This window comes from Peromyscus californicus, unplaced genomic scaffold (assembly GCF_007827085.1).
Source record: "Peromyscus californicus insignis strain IS unplaced genomic scaffold, ASM782708v3 Scaffold_10__1_contigs__length_136768540, whole genome shotgun sequence".
Lineage (NCBI taxonomy): Eukaryota > Metazoa > Chordata > Mammalia > Rodentia > Cricetidae > Peromyscus > Peromyscus californicus.
Genome location: NW_026294391.1, coordinates 1,279,100 through 1,304,130, shown reverse-complemented (window position 1 = coordinate 1,304,130; position 25,031 = coordinate 1,279,100). Strand labels below are relative to the sequence as shown.

Here is a 25,031-nt window from a genome sequence, read left to right as displayed (position 1 = left end):
GGGGGTGGGGTGGGGTGTGGGGGAAGACTAGCATGATGGCCAATATCTACAATCCCAGTATCAAAGAAAAATGTGAGGATCAGAAGATCAAGGCAGGATCAGGTAGCTGTCTTAAAAACCAAAAGAAGAAATTTAAGAAAGAAAGTAGGAAGGAAAGAAAGAAAGCGTGGTTTGCTGCTCATTTTCATCAAAGTATGTTCATAACTCTTTTTTTTTCCATCAGCAGTGTGCTGGAAAACACAAGTTATTTATACCAGAGGCTGTTAGCGGTTTATAACTTTTGACTATTACCTTTTATGGTGGTTGTGGAGATTGAGGGAGATTCAAATCTCTTTCCTAGCAGTTCTGGCCCAATTAGAGGGTACTTTATCATCTTGACTCCTTCCTCCCGTCTTCTCCAATGGTATCGTCCACGCGGAAAAATACTGCCTTCCTTGCCTGACTTTACCCCCTCATCCCAGTGGTACCTTTCAAGGAGGGGATTGTACCATCTTGACTCCTACCGGCTCTTGCTCAATTTGTCTCTATATTAGATTAGGATACAACTCGGTGCTCACGGATAAGGGGATTCCTTTTGCTTAGCTAAACTCTGCACATGCACAGACCTACAGAGTGCAGTTCCTAAGACGAGCTTCTTCGGGCAGCTTGCCTTGGAGAAGGACGTGAACGCCCCCGCCCCGCCCCGCCCCGCTCCGCCTTCTGTGAACCGCCAGCTGTACGGAATAGGTGTCAAGATGGCGGCCCTCACAGAGAACTGTCTTGGCGCGGCCATGCTTGTCTCCTGATAACGTCACCCACAGCCAAAGTCTCTGCAGATCCCTAAATGCTCCTTGTTCAATGTGAGTAGACTGCAACCATTCAGCCCTTATGATTGTGTGTAAAAATCAAAGGCTCTAGAAGGCGCAATAACCGGGCAAGGACAGGAAACGGAAATGCGGTTTAAGTCTCTTGGCGCGCAGCGCTAAAATGAGTGCTAGAGGGTTTATGGCATGAAAGTCACTCAGCTGATTTTCAAATGATGTCTTTGTTGCATTTGTATGTGTGTGTGTTGGGAGGTGAGAAACTACCAATTTTTTATGACATTGATGGGGAATGAAAGCGAATGGAAGTCTGTGTGGATCAGGAATAAGGACCTCTGGGGTGTTCAGGTTAGCTTCAAACATCTTGTCTTGATACTGTGTTTGGATTTTTCTTCATCAGTCTTTACAGAAGCATGCTAATTTGTTGATCCTCTTTGATGTGCTTTTGTTTTCCCTCCCTCCCTCCCTCCCTCCCTTCCTTCCTTCCTGCCTTTTTGAGACTGATTCTCAGTGCTACCATGTCTGGCAAGCCTCTATTTTCTGTTTCCCTAAATTTTGACTCTTAGCTGTACTATTTTAATCTTTTGCTAACTTATAAGTTGAGTGTCAATTATTAATGTTCAGCCTTTATTTTTTATTTTTTTTGGTTTTTGGTTTTTTTGAGACAGGGTTTCTCTGTGTAGCTTTGCACCTTTCCTGGATCTCACTCTGTAGACTAGGCTGGCCTCGAACTCACAGAGATCCACCTGCCTCTGCCTCCCGAGTGCTGGGATTAAAGGCATGCGCCACTACGGCCCGGCTAGCCTTTATTTTAAAAACAGTAACAACACATACTTCTGCTTGAATCTTTTCTAGCCTACAATACCAGCAATGGGAGGCTGAGACAGGAAGATTGCTGCAAGTTTGAGGCCAACTTAAGGCTACACAGTGAGATAAAACAAAATCAGTCTAGCAGTATTTTGGATACATGATCTTATCATTGAGCTTTATGGTCAATCGTATTGACTGATTCTTTTTAAAAATTTTATTATTTCTATAGAGAGGGGAGCTCCTGCCAAAGGGCAGATGAGCAAGTCAGAAGACAATGTGGAGGTCAGAGGACAACTTTGTTGAATTGGTTCTCTCCTTCCACCTTTACATGGGTTTCAAGATTGACTCAGGTCGTCAGTCTTTTGTCATACCTCACCTACCCTGGTTGATTTTTTGATGTACTTTTGGGAGGGTTGGCTATTATTATTGTTGGCATGGAGTTTTGCTAGCCTATTGGTTCAAGTAATACTCCTGTGTCTCAGCCTTCCATGTAGGTAGGACTCCAGACATGTGCCTTGCTAAGGTTTGACATTTTTTACAGATCAACTTATGCTGTGTCTATGTGACTATTTTGCATTTGTCAATTTTGGTCTGTTTAAATTTGTTTTTTTTTTAAATAATTTATTTATTTTTATTTCATGTTCATTCATGTTTTGCCTGCATGTATGTAAGTATGACGGTATCAGATCCCCTGAAACTGGAAATTACAGTTGTGATCTGTCATGTGGGTGCTGGAAATTGAACTCAGGTCCTCTGGAAGAGCAGCTAGTGCTCTTAACTGCTAAACCATCTCTTCCATCCCTTTTTTTTCCAAGACAGAATTTCTCTGGGTAGCCTTGGCTGTCCTGGAACTCAATCTGTAGATCAGTCTGACCTGGAACTCACAGAGATCTGCCTGCCTCTGACTGCCAAGTGCTGGGATTGAAGGCGTGAGCTACCACTGCCAGCCTTGTTTTTTTCCCAGTATCAGAGCTTTTTAGGAGGATGCGGGGGAGGGGGGGTTGGGACGAATTGGGGAATGGGACAGAAGAAAGTGTGGCCAGGCCTGGGAAGAGACACATGAGGAGGAGAGAGAGGGGGAGGAGGAGAGAGCAGAAGGGGCCTTGTGTGTTTTTAATTTAATTTAATAATAGAAAGGGCCTTTCTGTGTACCCCGTTTTGTAGTGCTGGGATACAGCTGTTTTGTAGTGCTGGGATACAGATGTGCACATGTGTACTACTATGGTTGTTCTTTCTAGCTTTTTATATGTATGAATGTTTTGCCTGAATGTATGTCTGTGGATCACGTGCACCTTTGGTGCCTCAAGAGTCCAGAAGAGGGTGCCAGATCCCCTGGGACTGGAGTTACAGGCAGTTGGGAGCCACCTGTGTGTGCTCCCTGTGGAAGAGCAGCCAGTGCTCTTAACTGCTGAGCCAACTCTCCTGCCCCCAGCTCATTTTTGTTTTTAGAGAATAGACTTCTGTAATTGCATAGGTCCAGCTCCTGTAGCAAGTTTATTCTTTTTTAAGGTCTAAAAAAAGATTTATTTTATTTTTAATTTTGTATATTTGTCTGTGTAAGTGTATGCCATATGTCTGCAGGTGCTCTCAGAGACCAGCTGGATTTACAGGCAGTTGTGAGCTAGGAACTGATTTTGGGTTATCTAGATGAGCACTGAGTACTCTTAACAGCCATTTTAAGAGCAAGTGCTCTTAACTGCTGAGCCATTTCTCCAGCCCTGCAAATTTATTGCTATTTTATTACTTATAATAATAATATAATATTTAAGCATTATTTATTATATGTATTGCTATTTTATGAATGGATTTTAAAAATCATTTACATTTTCCCATAACTATTATTGAGAAAAAAAATGCTCTTCTAGCCAGGCGATGGTGGTGTATACCTTTAATCCCAGCACTTAGGAGGCAGAGGCAGGAGGATTTCTGTGAGTTTGAAGCCAGCCTGATCTACAGAGGGAGTTCTAGGACAGCCAGGGCTACATTGAGAAACCCTGTTTGGAAAAACAAAAAAACAAAATAACAACAACAAAACATGCTCTTCTAATATTATCTTATATCAGTTCTTTATCAGTATAAATTAGGAGTCCTAGTAGCCTTTCAGCAGAGCCTGCTAGATAATCCCAGCACTAAAAAGGCAAATGCAGGAGGATCACCACAAGTTCTAGGCCTGCTTGGTTTACATTAGTGAGTTCTAGGCCAGCCAGGGCTATGTATTAAAGACCCTGTCCAAAAGGAAAAAGAAAAAAGTCATGGAGCTAGAGAGGTTCAGCCATTAAAAGCACTTGATGCTCATGCAGAGGACCTGGGTTTGGTTCCCAGCATCTACATGCAGCTCACAGGAGTTCTGATGCCCTATTCTAGCCTCTGTGGGCACTGTACACATATGTACATGCGTACATGCAAATAAATACTCATACACATAAACTAAAAATAAAGATCATATCATTGTCAAAGAAAGCTACAATTATAATTTCTTCTCAATATTTACTCTGATCATATCATATAGAATTTACAAAACAATGTTGAGTTCTAGTGGACATCTCTTTTTTTTTGTAGGTGGGCTTTCTCTGTCCCACCAGTCAGTTCTGTCCTGCCAGTTGGCTCCCCAAATAACCACACAGAGACTTGTTATTAATTATAAATACTTGGCCAATAGCTTAGGCTTGTTACTAACTGGGTCTTTCAACTTAAATTAACAATTAACCCACATTTTCTTTTTTTTTTCTTTTCTTTTCTTTTTTTTTTTGGTTTTTCGAGACAGGGTTTCTCTGTGTAGCTTTGCGCCTTTTCCTGGAACTCACTTGGTAGCCCAGGCTGGCCTTGAACTCACAGAGATCCGCCTGTCTCTGCCTCCCGAGTGCTGGGATTAAAGGTGTGCGCCACCACCGCCCGGCGTAACCCACATTTTCTACACATGGCAGTACCTTTTTTTAGTACAGCATGTTCATCTCCTGCTTTCTCTGCATCTGACTGGTGACCCACATTTCTTCTTCCCAGTGTTCTCCCAGTTTGGCTTTCCTGACTAATCTCTATCTGCCTAGCTATTGGCCAGTTAGCCCTTTATTAAACCAGTGAGAGCAATACACATTCAGAGTGTACAAAAGGATTATTCCACAGCATTTTTTATTTGTTGTTTTTTGAGACATGGTCTGATTATACAGACCTGATTCATCTCGAATTTGCTATGTGGATCAGCTGGTCTCAAACACATGGAAATCTGCCTGTCTCTGCCTTCTGAGAGCTGGGATTAAAGACATGTATCTCCAGCCGGGCGGTGGTGCACACGCCTTTAAACCCAGCACTCAGGAGGCAGAGCCAGATGGATCTCTGTGAGTTTGAGGCCAGCCTGGTCTACAGAGCAAGATCCAGGACAGGCACCAAAACTACACAGAGAAACCTTGTCTTGAAAACAAAAACAAAGCAAAAAACAAAAACAAAAGATATGTGCCACCATTCCTGGCCTGGTCATTAGTTTGTCAACTAACTAGTTAATGAATTGCAGTGCTGGGGATAAAACCCAGGGCCTTATGTGTAATAAAATAATGCTGTGCTATATTGAACTACATTGCAGCTCATTAAAAAAACAAAATAAAAAACTTCTTTAATTGTGTAAGTCCATCCACTTTAGAAGTTTATTCTTTTATTTGTTTTGTTTTTTTCTTTTTCGAGACAGGGTTTCTCTGTGTAGCTTTGCGCCTTTTCCTGGAACTCACTTGGTAGCCCAGGCTGGCCTTGAACTCACAGAGATCCGCCTGGCTCTGCCTCCCAGTGCTGGGATTAAAGGCGTGCGCCACCACCGCCCGGCCTTATTCTTTTTTTTAAGTGTGTGTGTGTGTGTGTGTGTGTGTGTGTGTGTGTGTGTGTGTGTGTGTGTTTGTGTGTATTGTTAGGAATTGAATCCAGGGCCTCATGCTACTGACCTATATCTTCAACCCTATTTACTAATTACTAACAGTAGCTTCATCATTCTGCTTTTCGGGCAATGTTTCATAAGTAATTTTTGCTTCATATGAGTTACTTAGCTTTTACCTGATTTTAGTTGAAATTTTTAAAGATTTATTTACTTATTATGTATACAGTGTTTTGCTTGCACACCAGAAGAGAGCGCCAGGTCTCATTATAGATGGTTGTGAGCCACCATGTGATTGCAAGGAATTGAACTTAGGACCTCTTAACTAATGAGCCATCTCTCCAGCCCTTTGTTTGTTTTTTTAAGACAGTGTTTCACTATGTAGATCCGGCTGCTCTGGAACTCACTATGTAGATCAAGCTGGCCTTGAATTCACAGAGATCTATCTGCCTGCCTCTCCCACCCTAGTGCTGGGATTAAAGGCAGGCACTACCATGCCCGGCTTAGTTTGAACTTTTATTAGTAGTAATGGTTGCTGAATTGTATAAGATGTTTTATTTTTATTTATGTTTTTTTGAGACATGGTTTCTCTGTGTAGTTTTGGTGTCTGTCCTGGAACTCACTCTGTAGACCAGGCTGGCCTCGAACTCACAGAGATCCACCTGGCTCTGCCTCCCAAGTGCTGGGACTTAAGGCATGCGCCACCACCGCCTGGCTTCCTGCTAGATCTTATAACTTAATTTAATCTGTTTCTCTTCACCTGTATTTTGTCTCAGGGCTTTTTACTTTTCTTTCATTCTGTATGCCCTACTCTGTGTCTGTCTGTCTGGCAGCTGCTTGGCTGGCCGGCCCCGGCATCACTCTCTCTTTCTCCCTCATTCTCTCTCCCTTCACTTCTCTTCTTCCTCCTACTTATTTTGTCTGCTGCCAGCCCCACTTATCCCTCTACTGCCTAGCTATTGACCAATCAGCTTTTTATTAGACCAATCAGGTGCCTTAGGCAGGCAGAGTAAAACAGCAACGCATCTTTACATAATTAAACAAATGCAGCATAAACAAAAGTAACACACCTTTACATAATGAAAGTGATATTCCACAACATAAACAAATGTAACACATCTTTACATAGTTAAAGTAATATTCCACATTTCCTCCTTTTTGTCTAAATAAAAGGGAAGAGTTTTAACTTTAACATAGTAAAACTATAACAATGAGAACAATTATCAATAAGAATTATATTTACAATATCTAGTTCATTTGCATTTGTCAAATTCAGAGAAAATACTCTGTTATCTGTTCTATCTTAGTGAGTCCTAAGTTTTGTACCTAATTTATCTTCTATCGTAACTAAGGAAAACTGTAGCTATAACTATCTAGTCTTCAACTCCATCAAAGACTCCAGAAGGATATAATATTACCTGACTAAACAGAAAACACAGATCAAGCAACTTCCAAAACCATAGAAATGATAGAGACATCTGGCTGCCTGGACATTCTAAGTTTCCTCTGCAACACTGAGGCACCCATCTTCAACCTACATGCCTAGAATATCTTGTAGACTTTTCTATGAAGAAGGAATTTTGAAGGACTGTCCCTGCCTTGTCTTAGCAAACTTTGGCAGTCTTTTTCCTTTGTGTCCTGCAGAATATCTGACAGACTTCTCTATGAAGCAGGAATTTTGAAGGACTGTCCTGCCTTGTCTTGGCAGAGTTTGGCAGTCACTTTTCTTTGTGTCCTGCATGTCCAGTTTGGACAGTATACCATTGTAATTTTTTTGTTTACTCTTTGATCTTTGGGGTCTGCCATCCAGTTCCAAAATAAATACATGGAGACTTATTCTTTCTTATGAAGAATAAGAAAAATACCCTCTTAGTCAAGAGTAGTTTGCCTTATCTAGGCCCTTCAATTGGAATGATGGTCTCTTCTTTTTGGGACCCCCTGTCTCAGGAAAAAAAATACTGGGTTCACATGAGTAAAGTCTCTGAAAAGACACCTGAGTTGCTTCTAGCTGCAGCTGACAGCCTGGCTGGGTCAGGGCAGGGGCAGCTCCTAATGGATGCACCAGAGAATAATGGGCTCAGCTCATTCTGTTGAGTGTGAATATTGTAATCCACCCACAGTAAATCTCAGTTGGTGGTGTTTAGCTCTGTGAGGTCAGTGTGTGAAATGACATGGTGTGGTGGTTTGGGTGAGAATGGCCCCCAGAGGCACATATATTTGAATGTTTGGTCCCCAATTGAGGTATGGCCTTGCTGGAATAGGTATGGTCTTGTTGGAGGAGGTTGTGTCACTGGGGGTGGGCTTTGAGGGTTCCACACCAGGTCCAACTTCTGGTTCTGTAGGCAACTTTCAGATCAGTGTGAGCTTTCATCTACTGCTCAAGTGCTGTACCAGCCTGCTGCCATGCTCCCCACCAAGATGATCATAGACTAGCCCTCTGAAACTGTAAGCAAGCCTCAGTTAAATGCTTTACTCTATGAGTTGCCTTGGTCATGATGTGTCCTTACAGCAATAGAACAGTAACTAAGACACATGGATGGTGTTGTTTTAGGGTTTCTTTCTTCTGTCTCTGTAGACTCATTGAACTTTACAACTTACTAGAGGCTTGCAGAATCTTCTGCACTCTTCAGCTCTTCAGCTTTGGAAGTAGGGGCTGAGGTCCTGGGTGAACATGTCAGCGAATGAGAAATCACCCCAGAGATTTCCTGCCTTGATTTCAGAAGAACCCAGCAGATCAGCTGAGGTAAGAAGTATCCCCCCCTCCCGCACCATTTGTTTTTTTATTTTATTCTTTTTCTTCTTTTTCAATGCTGGGGGTGAAGCCCAGGGCTATAGGCAGGTTCCAGAAATGCTCTACAACCCTGCTGCATTCTTGGGCTTGTTGTTTCTTTAGCTATTTTTTGTTTTGTTTTGTTTTTTGAGACAGGGTTTCTCTGTGTAACAGTCCTGGCTGTCCTGAAACTTACTCTATAGGCCAGACTGGCCTCGAACTTACCAAGATCCACCTGCTTCTGCCTTCCAAGTGCTGGGATTAAAGGCATGCGCTGCCGCCGCCGCAGCAGCCACCACCACCTGGCTTGTTTTGTTTTCAAGTAGAGCTCTGTTGTAGGATATTAGTACACTATGTAAAGATGTATTGCTGTGATTGGTGTAAAAAAAACTGAATGGCCAATAGCTAGGCAGAAGGTGTAAGTGGGACTTCCAGGCAGAGAGAGAACTCTGGGAAGAAGAAAGGTAGAGTTGCCAGACGGACACAGAGGAAGCAGGGTGGGAAGTATGGAGATGAGGTAATGAGCCACGAGGAAGAACGTAAATTAAAAAAAATATGGGTTAAGTTATAAGAACTAGTCAGGAACAGGACTAAGCCAAAGCCGAGCTTTCATAATTAATAAAAAGTCTCCATGTAATTATTTGCAGGCTGGCAGTCCCAACAAAAAAGTACCACTACATTTATCACTCCAACATGGGGCATGACCACACAGACAGAGAAGTCACGCCAGCAGGCACCACTGCAGTCGCCACCTGGGCCTCTCTGTGAGCACTCACAACAGTTGGTTGCCACTCATGGGGACTCAGGAAAGTGGGCTCAGCAACTTCCCAGAACTTTGGTGGTAAATGTGGCTCCTGCTGGTACCCACTTGCATGAGACTAGGCTCCTAGGGAACTGAGGGGAGTGAAGCCAGCTACCAGAGGTGCACAGTGGAAGCCCTAGCTGCCACCTAACAGTTTAAGATTTGTCTCATGTGGTCAAAAAATGTGTCAGGCACTTACTAAAGCCAGGTCCAGACATAGAAATCCTCTAAAAAGGTACAGTATACTTAAAAAAGGTACTTAGGTGCTGAAGAAAGAAAAGAAAATGGGTATAAACAGTCATAAAAAATAAATATTTTAAAAATAAAAAAGTAAAGTCTTTAAAGAGAGAGTAAAGTAATATATGTAAAAAAAAAGCCACATAAGGATGGGAAATACCATAACATAGGGCATGTGGATCATATACAGTGCTTTGTTAACTTTAAATATTTTAAATGCTAATAAGCAAAAAAGACAGCTACTGAGAGACATTGGATTGTGAAAAGAGCTGCCAAATTAAACCAGCCTGTATATTTTGGGGATGTTTTAACTTTAATATGGAGGTCAGAAAATACGTTGTGTTGGGGGAGAGGTTTTGCTTTTGTTTTCACAGGAAACAAAAAGCTATGGATTTCTTCAAAGTTAATAAAGATCCGATTTGATTAGGAAAGACCTTCTGAGGATCTTAGCTGCAGACATAAGGGAGGAAGGCAGAAAAGACTATAGGACAGGTGACATGTATGCTGATCTCTGCATGGGAATAGCTCTGAGACTGGATGAGACATGATAAATCTTGTTAGCTACAGAGTCCTCATGACTTATTATTACATGCCACTCTTTCAAATGGCATGGATAGAGAGTTATATTACAGTTTGGTTATGCAGTTGAAATGGACTTATAAAGTTGACAGATGCCTTTTACCTGCCCAAACATAGAACAAAAAATCATCTTTAGCTGACTTGTACACACTGCTCATTCTATACTTGTGTTAATACAGATATATATGTTACCTTTAAAAGTTTGTGTATTTTCAGAAAAAGAAATGACCAGACACCAATAAAGACAAATAGCCCAGGTGATCCAGCCCCTTAGAATGTCTCTGTTGAAGTTTCCTCAAAATTCTGCATCTAGAACAACTTCAAAGCTGCTAGCTGGGAGGGTTCAGCCTCACAGACTACTCTAGCTAGGACTTCAGATAAGCCCTGTACTTTTTCATTGCACAGAGACTGCACAACAAATGTTACATCTAGTTTTCCCAGGACTTGACCATTATCTCAATTTTCTCAGGGTTCCCTAAAGATGCCAATGCCCCCAGGCAACAGGAAGTAATTTAAAGAACATGATGCCCACATTCCCAAGAGGTGGGATAGGTGGGTTTGGTCATTCTGTGGGTTATGGATGTTTGTCATCATTTAGGGGGGTTGGTTGCAAATTGTTACTGGTCATGGTAAGAGAGTAAACTAAGCAAGGAAGGTTAGATTCCTTTTTTTTTTTTTATTTTTGAGACAGGGTTTCTCTGTGTAGCTTTGGAGCCTGTCCTAGAACTCACTCTGTAGAACAGTTTGGCCTCGAACTCACAGAGATTTGCCTGCCTCTGCCTCCCAAATGCTGGAATTAAAGGTGTGCACCACCTCCACCCAATGAAGAGGTTAGATTCAATGATCTCTTTCAGAAAAAAAATGGGGATATAGAAATTATAGAATTAAAGGGTAGATTATTGAATCTACTTTTAAACTAAAAAAAAAGCAACTGTTAATTTGAAATATTTTATATTGGTATAAATTTTTGTGTATTTATGCAAATTTAAGGGTGTTAGAACACATTCTATATATATGTTTCTTCTCTTGTTTAAGGTATTGTACCTATACAGCTCATTTAAAAATGTGATGTAAAGTTCTAGTCTTTGGAAGCTATTTAGGATAATAAAGAAACATAGGGGCTGGAGAGATGGCTCAGAGGTTCAGAGCACTGACTGCTTTTCCAGAGGTCCTGAGTTCAATTCCCAGCAACCACATGGTGGCTCACAACCACCTGTAATGAGATCTGGTGCCCTCTTCTGGCCTACAGTCATATATGCTGTATACATAATAAATAAATAAATATTTAAAAAAAAGAAACATAGGTTAGTAGTTAGTCATCCATAACAATCAAACTTATAGTTATGTTAGGCATGCTTTCAAGGTCAAACAGATATATTTTACATAGATAGATGGTCTTCAAACCTACAGAATATAGCATTTAAGATGTTTTAATAACATAAGGCTTTTCATGACAATGAGACACTGCTCCTGGCAGCACCAATTTACTTCAAAAAATGGATGATGGACATTGAAGAAATTCTGTATGGAATTTGCTTTCTTTGTGACAAAGTTAGTCACTGGGCAAGAAACTGCCCTTGCCTTGACTGCTGACAGTATGCTGTCCAAATTCAACAAGCAAGACACAAAAGAAGGCAACTGCCAAACTTTGCCAAGACAAGGTAGGACAGTTCTTCAAAATTCCTGCTTCATAGAAAAGTCTGTCAGATATTTGATGCCTTTAGGTCGAAGATGGATGCCCCAATGTTGCAGAGGAAACTTGAATGACTGTCTAGGCAGCCAACTGTTTCTGTCATTTTTTACAATTTTTGGAAGTCATTTGTTTGCACTTCCTGTTTACTCAGGTAATATTATATCCTTCTCAGGTCTCTGATGGTGTTGAAGATGAGATAGTTATAGTTATAGCTTTCCTTGTTAACCAAATTCAGAAAAAAAAACTCACAAGAGATGTAAAGTGTATAAGATTGAGAGACATGCCGGGTGGTGGTGACACACTCCTTTAATCCCAGCACATGGGAGGCAGAGCCAGGCAGATCTCTATGAGTTCGAGGCCAGCCTGGGCTACAGAGCAAGATCCAGGACAGGCTCCAAAGCTACACAGAGAAACCCTGTCTTGAAAAACAAAAACAAACAAACAAAAAAAGATTGAGAGACATAAAAGCTAAAGTTGTTTAAGAAAATGTTATAATGTCTAAAAGGATATTTTAAGGCTGGTAATATAAGATATGATAGAACGTGAATTAGATACAAAACTTTGGACTCACCAAGATAGGATAGATAATGGAGTATTTTCTTTGAATTTGCCAAATGCAAATGGACTGGACATTGTGAATGTAATTCTTACCTGATAATTGTTCTTATTGTATATAGTTTTACTATGTTAGAGTTAAAACCTTTCCTTTTTATTTAGACAAAGGGGGAATGTTGTGGGATATTTGTACACTGTGTGAAAATGTGTTGCTGTTATTGGTGTAATAAAAAGCTGAACAGCTAATAGCTAGGCAGGAGATATAGGAGGGACTTCCAGGCAGAGAGAGAACTCTGGAAAGAAGAAAGGTGGAGTTGCCAGCAGACACAGAGAGGAAACAGGAAGTGCAAGATGAAAGAGAGATAACACCATGTGACAGAATGAAGACTAATATAAATGGGTTAATTTAAGTTGTAAGAGTTAGTTGAGACAAGCCTAAGCTAAAGGCCACCCTGTCATAATTAATAATAAGTTTCTGGGTCATTATTTGTGGGCTGGCGGTCCAAAGATAGTCCAACAAAAAAGCTTGCTAAGAGCTCAGCACAGATTTATTAAAGAAAAGTGAAAAAGAACTCCCAAGGGTGGGAGGGGATACAATGGAGAATACTCTGTTTGGGGTTTTTGAGACAGGATCTTGCTATGTAGCCTTGGCTGGCCTTGAACTCATGGCATTCCTCTTGCCTCAGTCTCCAACGTGCTGGAATCACAAGTGTGTGCCACCATATCTGGGTATGTGTTTCTTTCGAAGTAATTATAGATTCAGTTGCAGTGTGTGGTTTACTCAGTTTCTCCTAGTAGTAATCCTGTGAAACCTTTGTCGATCATTTCTTGGATTCTCACATACAGAACATTTCCATGGCCACAAGGATCTCTCCTTTTTTTTCCCATGCTGGGGGAAGGAATCTATGTGAAGTTTATGCAAATACTCTATTACTGAACTGCACTTGTGTCTCTTATTTTATCTTTGAAAGCCAAGACCACTGGGTGGTGGTGGTGCACACCTATAATCCTAGCTCTCGGGAGGCAGAGGCAGGTGGATCTCCATGAGTTTGTGGCCATCCTGGTCTACAAAGTGAGTTCCAGGACAGGCACAGCGGGTACACAGAGAAACCCTGTCTTGAGAAACTAAAAAAAGAAAAAAAAGGGTGTATATATGTGTGTGTGTGTGTATATATATATATATATATATATATATACAATAAAATATTTATCTATTTATTTTAAAAAAAGCCAAGACTACTTCCTTTCTGTCTCTTAACCCCTGACAACCATTAATATGTTCTCTAATACAGTACAGATGCATTTTTTCAAGAATGTTATATAATCAGATCATGCACTATGTGCTTTTTGGGGATTCACTCTTTTCGCTCTGAATAATTCTCTATAACTTCATACAGATTGCTGTATGTGACACAGTAGATTGTTCATTCTTTTTTTTTTTTTTTTTTGGTTTTTCAAGACAGGGTTTCTCTGTGTAGCTTTGCACCTTTCCTGGATCTCATTCTGTAGACCAGGCTGGCCTCCAACTCACAAAGGCATGCGCTACCGCCACTGGGTGTTCATTCTTATTCCATGGTGTGGATAGAACACATTTGAGCCATTCATTGGTTAAAGAACATCTTAGTTGTTTCTGTTGTACACTGCAAGGGAACAGTAGACTACTTGAGCTAGAGTACCGAGGAGACATAAAAGGAATATACCAGCCAGGCGGTGATGGCGCACCCCTTTAATCCCAGCACTCGGGAGGCAGAGCCAGGCGGATCTCTGTGAGTTTGAGGCCAGCCTGGGCTACAGAGTGAGTTCCAGGGAAGGCGAAAAGATACACAGAGAAACCCTGTCTCGAAAAACCAAAAGAAAAAGAAAAAAAGAAAAAAGGAATATACCTATTATTTGCAGTAAAGTGGGTGGAACTGAAGGACATTATGTTAAGTAAATAAGCCAGATGTAGGAATTCTACATATTCTCTTACATGTGGATGTTATAAAGGTTAATTGGAATGTACAATAATGATTAATAGAGGCTGGGAAAGGTAGAGAGAAGAGTATGTACAATGGAAGATAACATAGCCAGTACCCAAACACAATTAGATGGTAATCTTTCTTTAAAATTTTTTTGCAGTTCTCAAACTTAATATTTAGCTGAGGACAACTTTGGACTTCTAATTTTCTTGTCTCTGCCTCCCGAGGATTACAGATATGTTAGGATTACAGATATGCATCACCACACCTAGTTTTATGGAGCACTGGGGATAGAACCCATGGCTTTGTGCATTTAAACAAGCCACATCCTAGACCCATAGCATACTTTTCTTGTCATACTGTAGTGTATGTAGTTTGATGAATTCACATTCTGTGTTCAAACCTTCCTGTCTTGTGATCTAACTCCATAGTCCCCAGGGTATTATTATTGTTTTGAGATAGGGTCTCTATGTAGTTGAGACTGGCCTTGAACTCTTGATCCTTTTGCTTCTACCTTACAAGTGGTGGAATTTAGTCTAATAATTAGTAAGTTAACATGGTGCCAGAGCTTTTCAGGGTTCCTCTCTATTGTACAGTATCAAGTAAGACATGGACCAAGGTATCCAGCATGGCTCTTTCCATTCAGCTCCCAGTGGGGCTGCACTGAGAAGATTAGTACCTATGTGTTCTCCATAACATGCCCCTGCTCTGATCACTGTAGACTGTCATTACAGGGATCTGTGTCATTTGAGGATGTGGCTGTGGATTTTACCCAACAAGAGTGGCACAGACTGGACTCTACCCAGAGGAACATGCACAAGGATGTGATGCTGGAGACCTACAGTCACTTGGCATCTGTGGGTGAGGATGAGTGTGTCTGGGTAATCCCTGGGAGCATATGGTTCCTGTCATGTATGCCACCACTGCAGTTTAGTGATATATTAGTTTTAGATTTAAGAGTTACAGCTAAATGATCAGTTTAGGGCTCCAGGAAGAATGTGTTCTCATGTCCCCAAATGTAAGGTTTAAATGGGCCCCTTCCTTGTGCAGCTCATGAAAGATGTACCTTCCTCCTCCATCAGATGCCCTAAAAGCTCAAACTTCTTGGCCCATGTCCTGTGCCATTTCCCATTAACAGGCCTCTGCGTGGCCAAACCAGACATGATCTTTAAGTTGGAGAGGGGAGAAGAACTGTGGATATTAGAAGAGGAATCTTCAGGCCGTGATTACTCAGGTGAGTGAGCAAGAACCAGAAACACTGAACACATGGGAAGCCAGACCCTAGGAATTTAGGTCAAAGGGCATCCTTATGTAATATTTTCAGGGATCATTTTAGAGCCTTGGGCTCTTTGAAATAAGGACAGAAAGTTTACATGCTTCAGTAAATTAAATTACTAAACGAAATTATCTGCCCCAATATTATGCTCACATCTTAGTACTAATGTATTTTGATGTTTATAATGTTATCTGTTGCACTTAATGATCTCAGCCTCATGTTAGAAATTTATTCTTCCATTTCTTATATTTTTGGTTGTGAGCCTGGCGTTTAATGGCTGAGCCATCTCTCCAGCCCTATTTTTCCATTTCTTAATAGCTGTTGATGTCAGGCATCTGTTCATATATTCACTTAATTATCTACCAAAACTTAAAGGACTGTCAAATGTGTACTGGTCACATTCTAGGTACTGGGGTCCAGCAGTTAATAAATAATATCTCTGTTCTCTTGGAGCTTGCAATCTCGTGAGGGAAGGCATCCAGAAACAAACAAATATGTAGTGTTTTGGTGTTTTGGATGATGAAAAGAAAAGCAGTCCAAATTAAGATAGACAGCCATTGATGTGCACTTTTAGGGACTATATCCATGGAAAGGTTTTTGGTGAGGTCAACATTAGTGTACAAATGTCAGTGAAGTGAGAGACAGAGCTATGTAGATTTGGTGTGTTCTAGGCAGAAAATTGTGAATGTTGATCCTTACCTGAGAAATGTATCCTGGGACTAGTGAAGAGGTCTGTGAATTAGCAAGGGGGCAAATTGTAGGTGGATTTTTTTCTTTCCTTTTCTTTTTTTTTTCTTTTTTTGTTTTTCTGAGACAGGTCTCACCGTACAGCCCAAGTTGTCCTGAAACTTGTGATTCTCCTGCTTCAGTCTCCCAATTACTGAGATTACTGGTTTGAATTACTGTGTCTAGCTGCAAATTATAGCATTATAAGACTATGTTAGGTATTTTATATTATGACAGGGGAAGCCATTTGGGGATTTTACATGAATGAATGACACACATCTTGTTTTTAAAGGACCTCTGTCTCTGCTATGTGGCAACAGTTCAATTGGGGGTAATGCCCTTGTGCTGGAGAACAACATTTTTCAGTATCAGAGTATTCAAACTTTGAATCAAAATGTTGATTATAACAGATGTGAGGAAGACTTCCATGAAGAAATAGGTTTTGTTCAACATAAAAGGACTCATACCAGAGATAAAAACTTTGAATGTCATGAATGTGGAAAAGTATACTGCAGGAAATCTAACCTTGTTGAACATCTGAGAACACATACAGGGGAGAGGCCCTATGAGTGTGGTGAATGTACAAAGACTTTCAGTGCAAGGTCATACCTCATTGCTCATCAGAAAACTCACACGGGAGAAAAGCCCTTTGAATGTCATGAATGTAGAAAATCTTTTGGCAGGAAGTCACAACTCATTCTACATTGCAGAACACACACAGGAGAGAGACCCTATGAATGTACTGAATGTGGGAAAACCTTTTCTGAGAAGGCAACCCTCACAATCCACCAGAGAACCCACACTGGTGAGAGGCCTTATAAATGCAATGAGTGTGGTAAGACATTTCGTGTCAAGATATCTCTCACCCAGCACCTGAGAACTCACACAGGGGAGAAACCCTATGAATGTGGGGACTGTGGGAAAAACTTCCGAGCAAAGAAATCCCTAAACCAACATCAAAGAATTCACACAGGTGAGAAACCCTATGAGTGTGGACAATGTGGGAAATTCTTCCGAATGAAAATGACTCTAAATAATCATCAAAGAACTCACACAGGTGAAAAACCCTATCATTGTAATGAATGTGGGAAAGCCTTCAGGGTACACTCATCTCTGGGAATCCATCAGAGAATCCATACCGGAGAGAAGCCCTATGAATGTAATAAATGTGGAAATGCTTTCTATGTGAAAGCTCGTCTCATTGAGCATCAGCGTATTCATTCAGGAGAGAAACCATATGAATGTGGTGACTGTGGGAAGATCTTTAGCATGAAGAAATCCCTTCGTCAGCACAAGAGGACTCACACTGGTGAGAAGCCTTATGAATGTAGTGAGTGTGGAAATGCTTTTTATGTGAAAGTGCGCCTCATTGAGCATCAGAGAATTCACACAGGAGAGAGGCCTTTTGAATGTCAGGAATGTGGAAAGGGCTTCTGTCGGAAAGCCCACCTCACAGAACATCAGAGAACTCACTTGGGCCGATCCTTGCTTTGTGCATTGGAGAAAGCTTCTCTTTGAAGAGTCCCTCACTCCCAACACTGGATCAAGCCCCTAGGGGCATCTAATCAAGCAGAACATGCAAAGCACATTTGCCACTGTGTGGTACTTAGACTGGTATAAAAATTTGTCTGATCCCTTTAGAGAATAGCTCATTATTGCTTGCTTTTTTTTTTTGAGACACTTTGTAGCCCAAGCTGGCCTTGAACTTTTGCCATAGTCTTCTGAGTGCTTTGACAACAGGTAGGCAAAACAGTCTGTCTGGCTTTTTTTCATTTGTATTTCTCAATTTAGTGATGAAGTTGAACATATTGTGTGATGATTAGCCATTTAAATATTTTTTTAAATCTGTACTGATTGCTTATATCCTTTGTTCACTGTTTCCTAATGAGAACTTTATCTTTTACTCTCTGGTTTAAATGTTGTTGTTGGTGTTGTTTAACATGTAAGCATATAAAGTCCTCATTCATGTGTTAAAATATCTTCTCTCAGATTACTCAGCTGGTTTTTCAATTTTGTTAACTCTTTTCTTGCACTAAAGTTTTATGTTTAAGCTATTGTCTGTTTTAAGGTGGTAATATTTATGTATACTTCCTCAAACATTTAAAATTTGAATCTACTGTGAGATTTTTTTGATATAGTATGGAGCCTGCAATGTATAATACTATATTGTCTTGTTAATTTTTTACAGAAATGGTGTCACATTGTAGTTAAATGCTTAGCAGTTGGCTTGTTTTCAATTGACATTACCTTCCTAAGATCTGTCCCTGTTGGTAACTTTAGGTCTTGTGCCAGTTATTAAGCTATTCTGTTCTTACTGTAAGTCCACCGTTCTAGAATGTGCTTTGTTACTCTGAAACATATTCTGCCTTGTCAGCTGCTACCTGTTGGAACTTGGCTAAAAAGATTCTGGATACAGCCAGGCTGTGGTGGCACATGCCTTTAACCCCAGCACTCAGGAGGCAGTAGATCTCTGAGTTTGAGGCCATGCTGGTCTACAAAGCCTAGGACAGCCAGGGCTACATGAAGAAACCCTGTCTTGGATAAAAAAAAAGGAAAAAGGAAAAAAAAGATACTAGATATATACTTTGGGCTAAAGACAAAGGGACTTGATCTTTTCCCCTTCCCATGAGCTCCTTGTTCATCCAAATGTTTTCCCAGAATCTCTTCTACACAGGGACAGAGGAGTTCCTGTTGGCAGTACATCGGATGCTCAACTCTGAAAGAACCAGCCTTGTGGTATTGCATCTTCTTGAGATAAGCATCAGCTGGATGATGTCACCACCTTAAACTGTGAGCCCTAGCTATGTAGGACCCCTCCCATACCCTTCTAATTATTATTTTTAATTAAAGATAGGGTCTCATTTTATAGCACAGGCTGGCTTAGAACTCAGGATCATCCTGTAGCTATCTCCCTTCCAAGTCTTGGTATCACAAGCATGTTCCTTCTACTTTTAAATAATTCTGATTTCATCCTTTGTTACTGATAATGGATGCTAGGCAGAAAGAGAAAGGATCCTCTGCAGCATCTACTTCCGGGAACCATTTCAGACATAAGAACATGTTAGCTGCCTCTGATAAAAATGGCCTGGTCAGTGGTCAATAATAGCCTGATAGATAAGGAATCTAAAGCATTTGTTGTTTTGAGACAGGGTCTCACTATGTAGCTCTGGCTGGTCTGGAACTCATGATATAGACCAGGCTGTACTTAAGCTCAGAGACTATAATAGAAAAATCTCTAAGGTATTTGTCATTAATTTTCAGGCATTGGCTTTCCATGTTTATAAAAAAAAATCAACTAGCACTGGCCTTTCAATGAGGGATAACAGTCCATAAGCTGCTTGTAATGAATTGCAATGTTAAAGATGAACCAGTGACAGGCAGGGGCTCTAAACTGTTCCAAAGCTAATGAAATCAAAGTGTAATCAGACAGCAATAGATATTAGTTATTGCTTCTTTGGCCCAAACTAACAAAACTAGAAGGTAAACTGGCAAAATACATGTAGTTATTATTATTATTTTAGAAATACCGTGAATTCTAGGTCACCCAAAGCAACTCTTAGCTGACTATAAGGTTAACCCAAGTGATATTAAGGTTAAACATTTCCTCCATGGTTGGCCCCAAAGGGTAGAGCTCTGCCTTCATGCCCAAGGCTCATGTCACCTTGAAAAGATGACTGTTTTGTGCCCCTTCAATAAAAACTACAAAGAACAAAGGGTTGCTGGGCAGTTTGGCCCTTCAATTTGCTGCCTTGGTTTCCATGTATTTAAAAAGACATTAGAGACTGGTAAAGGAAATGGATTTATTAAATGTTTGAGCAAATCCCATAGCAAGAAAGACTCCTAGTTTCCTTCCACCCTTCCTGTAGCATCACTGTAGTTTTGTAGAAGAAATGAAAGAAAAGCCAGAAACTGCGTATGTTAACCGAGATAAGCTGTCAAAACAATAGGAAATCTCTTCCCCAAAGCCAGGTTCCTTCTCTGGTGTTTGCACACCAGTGCCTTTTAGTTTTTCCCCTTCTCTCAGCATGGGGTTCTTAGGGGTCCGTTGTTTTAGGATCCTTGTTTTCAAAGCAGAAGGGAAGGGCCCAAATCTCTAACATATTCTCTTCCGGGGCTTCAACCTAGGGTAATGTTGTACCTGAGCCTGGTCACCCTCTTTGTGCTTGGCAGTGTGTTCCCCTTGTGCTCTGTTGAAAGTGTAGCTTTCTCCTTTCCCTCTTTCAGTCTCCTGTCAGCTGCTGAGATCTCCAGCTTGTTTGCTGTGTTTTTTTCTCAGACTCCAATAAATTGTCCTTGAGCTCTTTCTGTGTCTTTTAAAATTCTTTTATTTATGAGATCACGAACCTACAAAGGGAACTCTGTACCACTCATCCCCATGACATTACTACCTTGCCCCGTGGCTTTCTGCAGTTGCTACTTCCCTGATATCCTAAATGTTCTCATGTGTTTGTGTGGCTAACAATTTCATAGCCAGTAAATTATTTGAAGTAGGTTCTCTGTGTTAAAACAACTGATATGTTTCCTGCTTGGGCTCTAATTGATGCAGAAGGTTTTCAGCTTTATTAATTATTGGACTTTTCTTGCCTTAAGTTGTATACATTACAATGTAAAGGGCAGTGTGAGAAAGTTTCCATTTTCCACAGCCATCATTACTTATTATCAGTCCTCTAAATTTTTAACAAGTTTGTTCATTTACATGTCTATGTATAAATGTGCATAGATATTTCAAAATAGAACGATGTAATATGGTATCTGTGTGCACAAACCATTTTTAAAATTTGTGTGTGTGTGTGTGTGTGTGTGTGTGTGTGTTTATGGGTGAGTGGGTACATGTGCTATAAAACTCACATGGAGATCAGGACAACTTTGTAGAGTCTGTTTTCTTCTTCCACTTGTATGTGGATTCTGGGAATTAGACTCAGGCTTCCAGGCTTGTACAGCAAATGCTTTTACCTGCTGATCCACCTCACTGACCCATAAAACCATTTTTATGTGAGCAATATTCCTTTGGTTTTACATACATAATCACTATCTTAATTCTCTTCATTATTTTCTACACTTAACCCAGGATCATTTTCCTCTTGAAAAATTATTATACAGACTTTACTCTCATACTGTCATGAGTGCTACACCAGAAACATAGACATATTTGTCTTTCTCCCCTGCCAGAATTTGAGTAATAAATTCACAAGTTTTATATATATATTGTTTTAAAGTCTCATAAGTTAGCCAAATATACATTTAAGATGGCATATTTTTGCTGCATATGGAAATTTAGTTGTCCAAAATCCTAGTGGAACAAAATTATGTCAGGTGGGCTCAGTGGTCCGCATCCATAATAACTGGATGTCATAATCATGATTTTTTTCTTTCTTTTTTGTTATGTTTTTTCAAGATAGGGTTTCTCTGTGTAACAGCTTTGGCTGTCCTAGAATTTGCTTTGTAGACCAGGTTGGCCTCCCGAATGCTGGGATTACAGGCTTGCATCACCACTGCCTGGCTAATCATGATTTCTAATCTTGACACAGCATTAGGTATTGAGTAATGCAGGTTTTGCTAGGTATGGGCATAATCTTTAATTTTTTACTGCCTGTTCCTGCTCTTTTCCTCAGAGAATGCCCTGTGACTTCCTTATAATTTTATGTATAGGTCTTAGTATGATAGTTCAATGAGCTATGTGTTGTTTTCAGTTCTCAAATAGAAATAGTCCTATGAATTTTGGTGCTTTCTGTTTAGATACAGGAGCCCTGATTGTTCCTGTTTTGTCTTTTGCTATCCTTGGTATCTGTCTGTCACATACCACCCCCCAAATGTCAAGAAGTATCTAGTTCACTTTTCTTTTTATTCCAAATATTTTCATATTATCTTCTCATATTATATCTCAATCTAGATCTGTCCATTTCAGTATTCCCAAACCTTGTGCAGCTTCTTACATTCCAGCTTGATGCTATTGAGTCCTATAGGGACAGGACTCTTTATGAGTGGTTAGTTGTGAGCCTTAGTAGCTACCTCATGGTTTAAATTTGGATTTTCTTCAAAGGAAGTAATCTGATTAATTAAAATTTGTTTTTTGGGTTTTTTTGTTTGTTTTTGTTTTTGTTTTTCAAGACAGGGTTTCTCTGTATAGCTTTGTGCCTTTCCTGGAACTCACTCTGTAGCCTAGGCTGGCCTTGAACTCACAGAGATCCGCCTGTCTCTGCCTCCCGAGTGCTGGGATTAAAGGTGTGCACCACCACCAACCAGCTTAAAATTTGTTTTTAATTTTATGTGTATCAGTGTTTTGCTTGCATGTGTGCCTGTGCATCACATGGCTGCATGCTACTTACAGAGGCCAGAAGAAGGCATCACATCCCTTGGGACTGGAGTTACAGACAGTTGTGAGCTACTATGTGAGTGCAAGGGAGGAAGTGTGTCACTGGGGGTTGAGCTTTGAGGTTTCCTATGCTCAGGATAGTGTCTCAGTCAACTTTCTGTTGCTTGCAAGATATAAGCCTCTAAGATACTACAGCACCACATCTGCCTGCATGCTGCCATGCTCCTCGTCATGATGATAATGGACTGAACCCCTGAACTGTAAGCAAGCCACTCAAATTAAATACTTTCCATTATAAGAGTTGCTGTGGTCATAGTGTCATTTCACAGCAATAGAAACCCTAAGACACTCAGCCAAAGACTCACTGCATTGTGAGTAGGCTCTGCAGCTCTTCTGGCCCCAAGGTCTTGTAGGTGATCCAAGTTGAGTTGCTGTACTTAAAAGGAGCCGAGTTGCTAAGTTCCCCTGAAGGAGAAAAAGAAGGGGAAGGGTGTTTGATGCAGAAGTACAGAGAACCCAGTTTTGTGTTTTAAAGACTTGATCTTTGAAGGGAATTAGGGTTCTTGTCTGATCTTCTCTCCTTGGCTTTCTTCTCTGAGTTATAGTACCAGCCATTGTCATTGATGTTATCTTGTCTTCTTGGTCACTCTCAGATGTGTTCATATTGTTGCTATTGGCAATCTGATGGTTGGTGTTTTGGTTGCTGTCATGACATTCCCAGGCACTTCTCTAGGTGTGTGTGGGGTGGGGGCAAAGCCGGAAGCAGCAATACTGCGGCTACAATTGGGGCAAACACACTCCTTGCTCTTTTACTGCTTGAAAACCTGTCCAAAATGTCTAAACTAGGCTGGTCCATGATCTCAAAATCCTTCATGCTCTCAGGATCCACATCATCCAGAAAGAAGTAGCCACATTTGACAGCCTGGTGTGCCTCAAAGCAGAATCCTAAACAAGAATCCTCAACCAGGTCCGCATATTATCTCCTGAGCCTCTAGTCTGTTGTTATCTAGGCCGGACAAAGACATTTTCTTAGTTTTCATTTGTAAACTCTTCTGGAGACGGCCTCTGACTGCTCACATCACAGCCAACTGCAACAGAGCGCAGCCCGCTGCAACAGGGCTCACTCAGGGGGCTGCACTGGGGCTCAGGGATGAGTCCTCTGGCGGTGGTGGTGGCTGTGGCTGCTGCTCCGGAGCCCCATGTCTGTAAGTCCATCCTCACCTCTCCCCGGGCCCAAGGGGTGAGGGTCGGGCTACTACCCCTCACTTCCCTCCTTGCCTCCTAACTGGGAGGCCATGGCTCCTTTTCCTTCTTTCTCCTTCCATCGACGCCCCCTCCTCACCTCACCCCGACCCCTATATCTATATGTTCATTAAGGCTCTTGTGTTTGCTACTCCGTTCTACAGGTATACTAGCTAACAACTGAAGGTTGTTGCTGCATGAAGTTTGTCCTCAGGTTTTACAATTTTGAGCTAGTGTATTCCTCTCCTATGTTTTGAGGCGTTCCTTGTCCCTGGTTATAATCCGTCACTCTCTTCCTGATGATAACTGACCTTGCCACATGGATCCTACCCCAAGGATCATTAAAATTTCATGGATCTTCAGGATGGGATGGTCCCAGGCAATCATCATTACATTGTTTGTGCTACCAGTCATGATAGTATCTGCAGTTATATCTCTAAATGCTTTAATGCTGTTTGCCCGTGTGACTATCCTGAGCAATTTAATTTTTGTTCTGTTTTGTTGAGAAATGTGATGTCTGTGGGCCACATGGCAACCTTCAGCTTTTCTGGTTGGCTACTGCTCTCATATTTTTGACCTGTTGAGTTGCCCCACGGTGTTTGCACCCTACATGTCATGCCACTGCTATTTGTCCACTGTGTTTTCAGTATAGCACATTGGCTCCGAGTATGCTGCTCTCCAGTTACCTAAATCCCTCCTCATTAACCATAGAGACAGTGTCATTGGCTTGTTTAGGCCCCAGTAGAATCTACTTACCCACATTAGTTTCCATTATGGTTGATGCTGATCCTCCATTAGCAAACTGTACAGTTGGGGTTCTGTGTTTAAATTATTACATTTATTTATTTATTTATTTATTTATTTATTTATTTATTTATTTATTTATTTATTTATTTAGTGTGCACTTATGTGCATGTGCCAGAACATGTGTGGAGGTCAAAGGACAATTTTGGGGAATCAGATCTCCTGCCACCTAGGTCCTGGGGATTGAGCATAGGTTGTCAGGGTAAAGCATCTTCATCCACTGAGCCATCTTTTTTGCCCTGCCTTTGTTTTTTTAATTTTTAGTTTCATATAGCCCATGCTGGGCCTGAACTTACTATATAGTTGAGGTCTTTCTTCCTTTACTTCCTGAATTCTGGAATTACAGGTGTGTGCCACCATGCCTTGAAACTGTAGGGTGTTTTTAACATCCCAAAGGCCCCCCCCCCAATGTGTTATATTTATTTACTGTGTTGGGGAGTGTAAGCCACAACACACATGGGATGTTTGGGGACAACGAGCTTGTTCTTCCCTCCCAGGGATTGAACTCAGGCTTAGCAGGCTTGGCAACAAGCACCTTTATCTTATAAGCCATATTGTTGCTGGCTCTCCAACTTTCTTTTTTGAGATAGGGTCTCCTGTTGCCTAGGCTGGC

General features: G+C 41.0%; 1 protein-coding gene and 1 pseudogene across 3 annotated transcripts; one reads left to right on the top strand and one right to left on the bottom strand.

Moving 5' to 3' along the window:
- The first annotated feature begins 343 nt into the window (after positions 1-343).
- Positions 344-23,414, top strand: Znf157 (zinc finger protein 157). 3 transcript variants are annotated; one of them, XM_052724929.1, is made up of 5 exons: positions 344-839; positions 8,039-8,206; positions 14,792-14,918; positions 15,196-15,291; positions 16,352-23,414. In XM_052724929.1, exons 2-5 carry the CDS (start codon positions 8,135-8,137, stop codon positions 17,575-17,577), a joined length of 1,521 nt encoding a protein of 506 aa, XP_052580889.1. In that variant the 5' UTR covers positions 344-839; positions 8,039-8,134; the 3' UTR covers positions 17,578-23,414. The 3 variants fall into 3 exon arrangements, with proteins under 3 accessions (XP_052580889.1, XP_052581638.1, XP_052582402.1); XM_052725678.1 differs by lacking the exon at positions 344-839 and having other exon boundaries at positions 8,089-14,918; positions 15,140-15,291; XM_052726442.1 differs by lacking the exons at positions 344-839; positions 14,792-14,918 and having other exon boundaries at positions 8,118-8,206.
- LOC128103066 (ataxin-7-like protein 3) lies at positions 17,694-23,412 on the bottom strand (annotated as a pseudogene).
- Positions 23,415-25,031: the final 1,617 nt, after the last annotated feature.

Bases quoted from the DNA above. Each gene is read 5' to 3' on its own strand.
- Znf157 (XM_052724929.1), top strand. From the start codon at position 8,135: ATGTCAGCGAATGAGAAATCACCCCAGAGATTTCCTGCCTTGATTTCA. The intron at 8,207-14,791 runs GTAAGAAGTATC...CTGTCATTACAG, and splicing joins AACCCAGCAGATCAGCTGAG to GGATCTGTGTCATTTGAGGA. The intron at 14,919-15,195 runs GTGAGGATGAGT...TCCCATTAACAG, and splicing joins CAGTCACTTGGCATCTGTGG to GCCTCTGCGTGGCCAAACCA.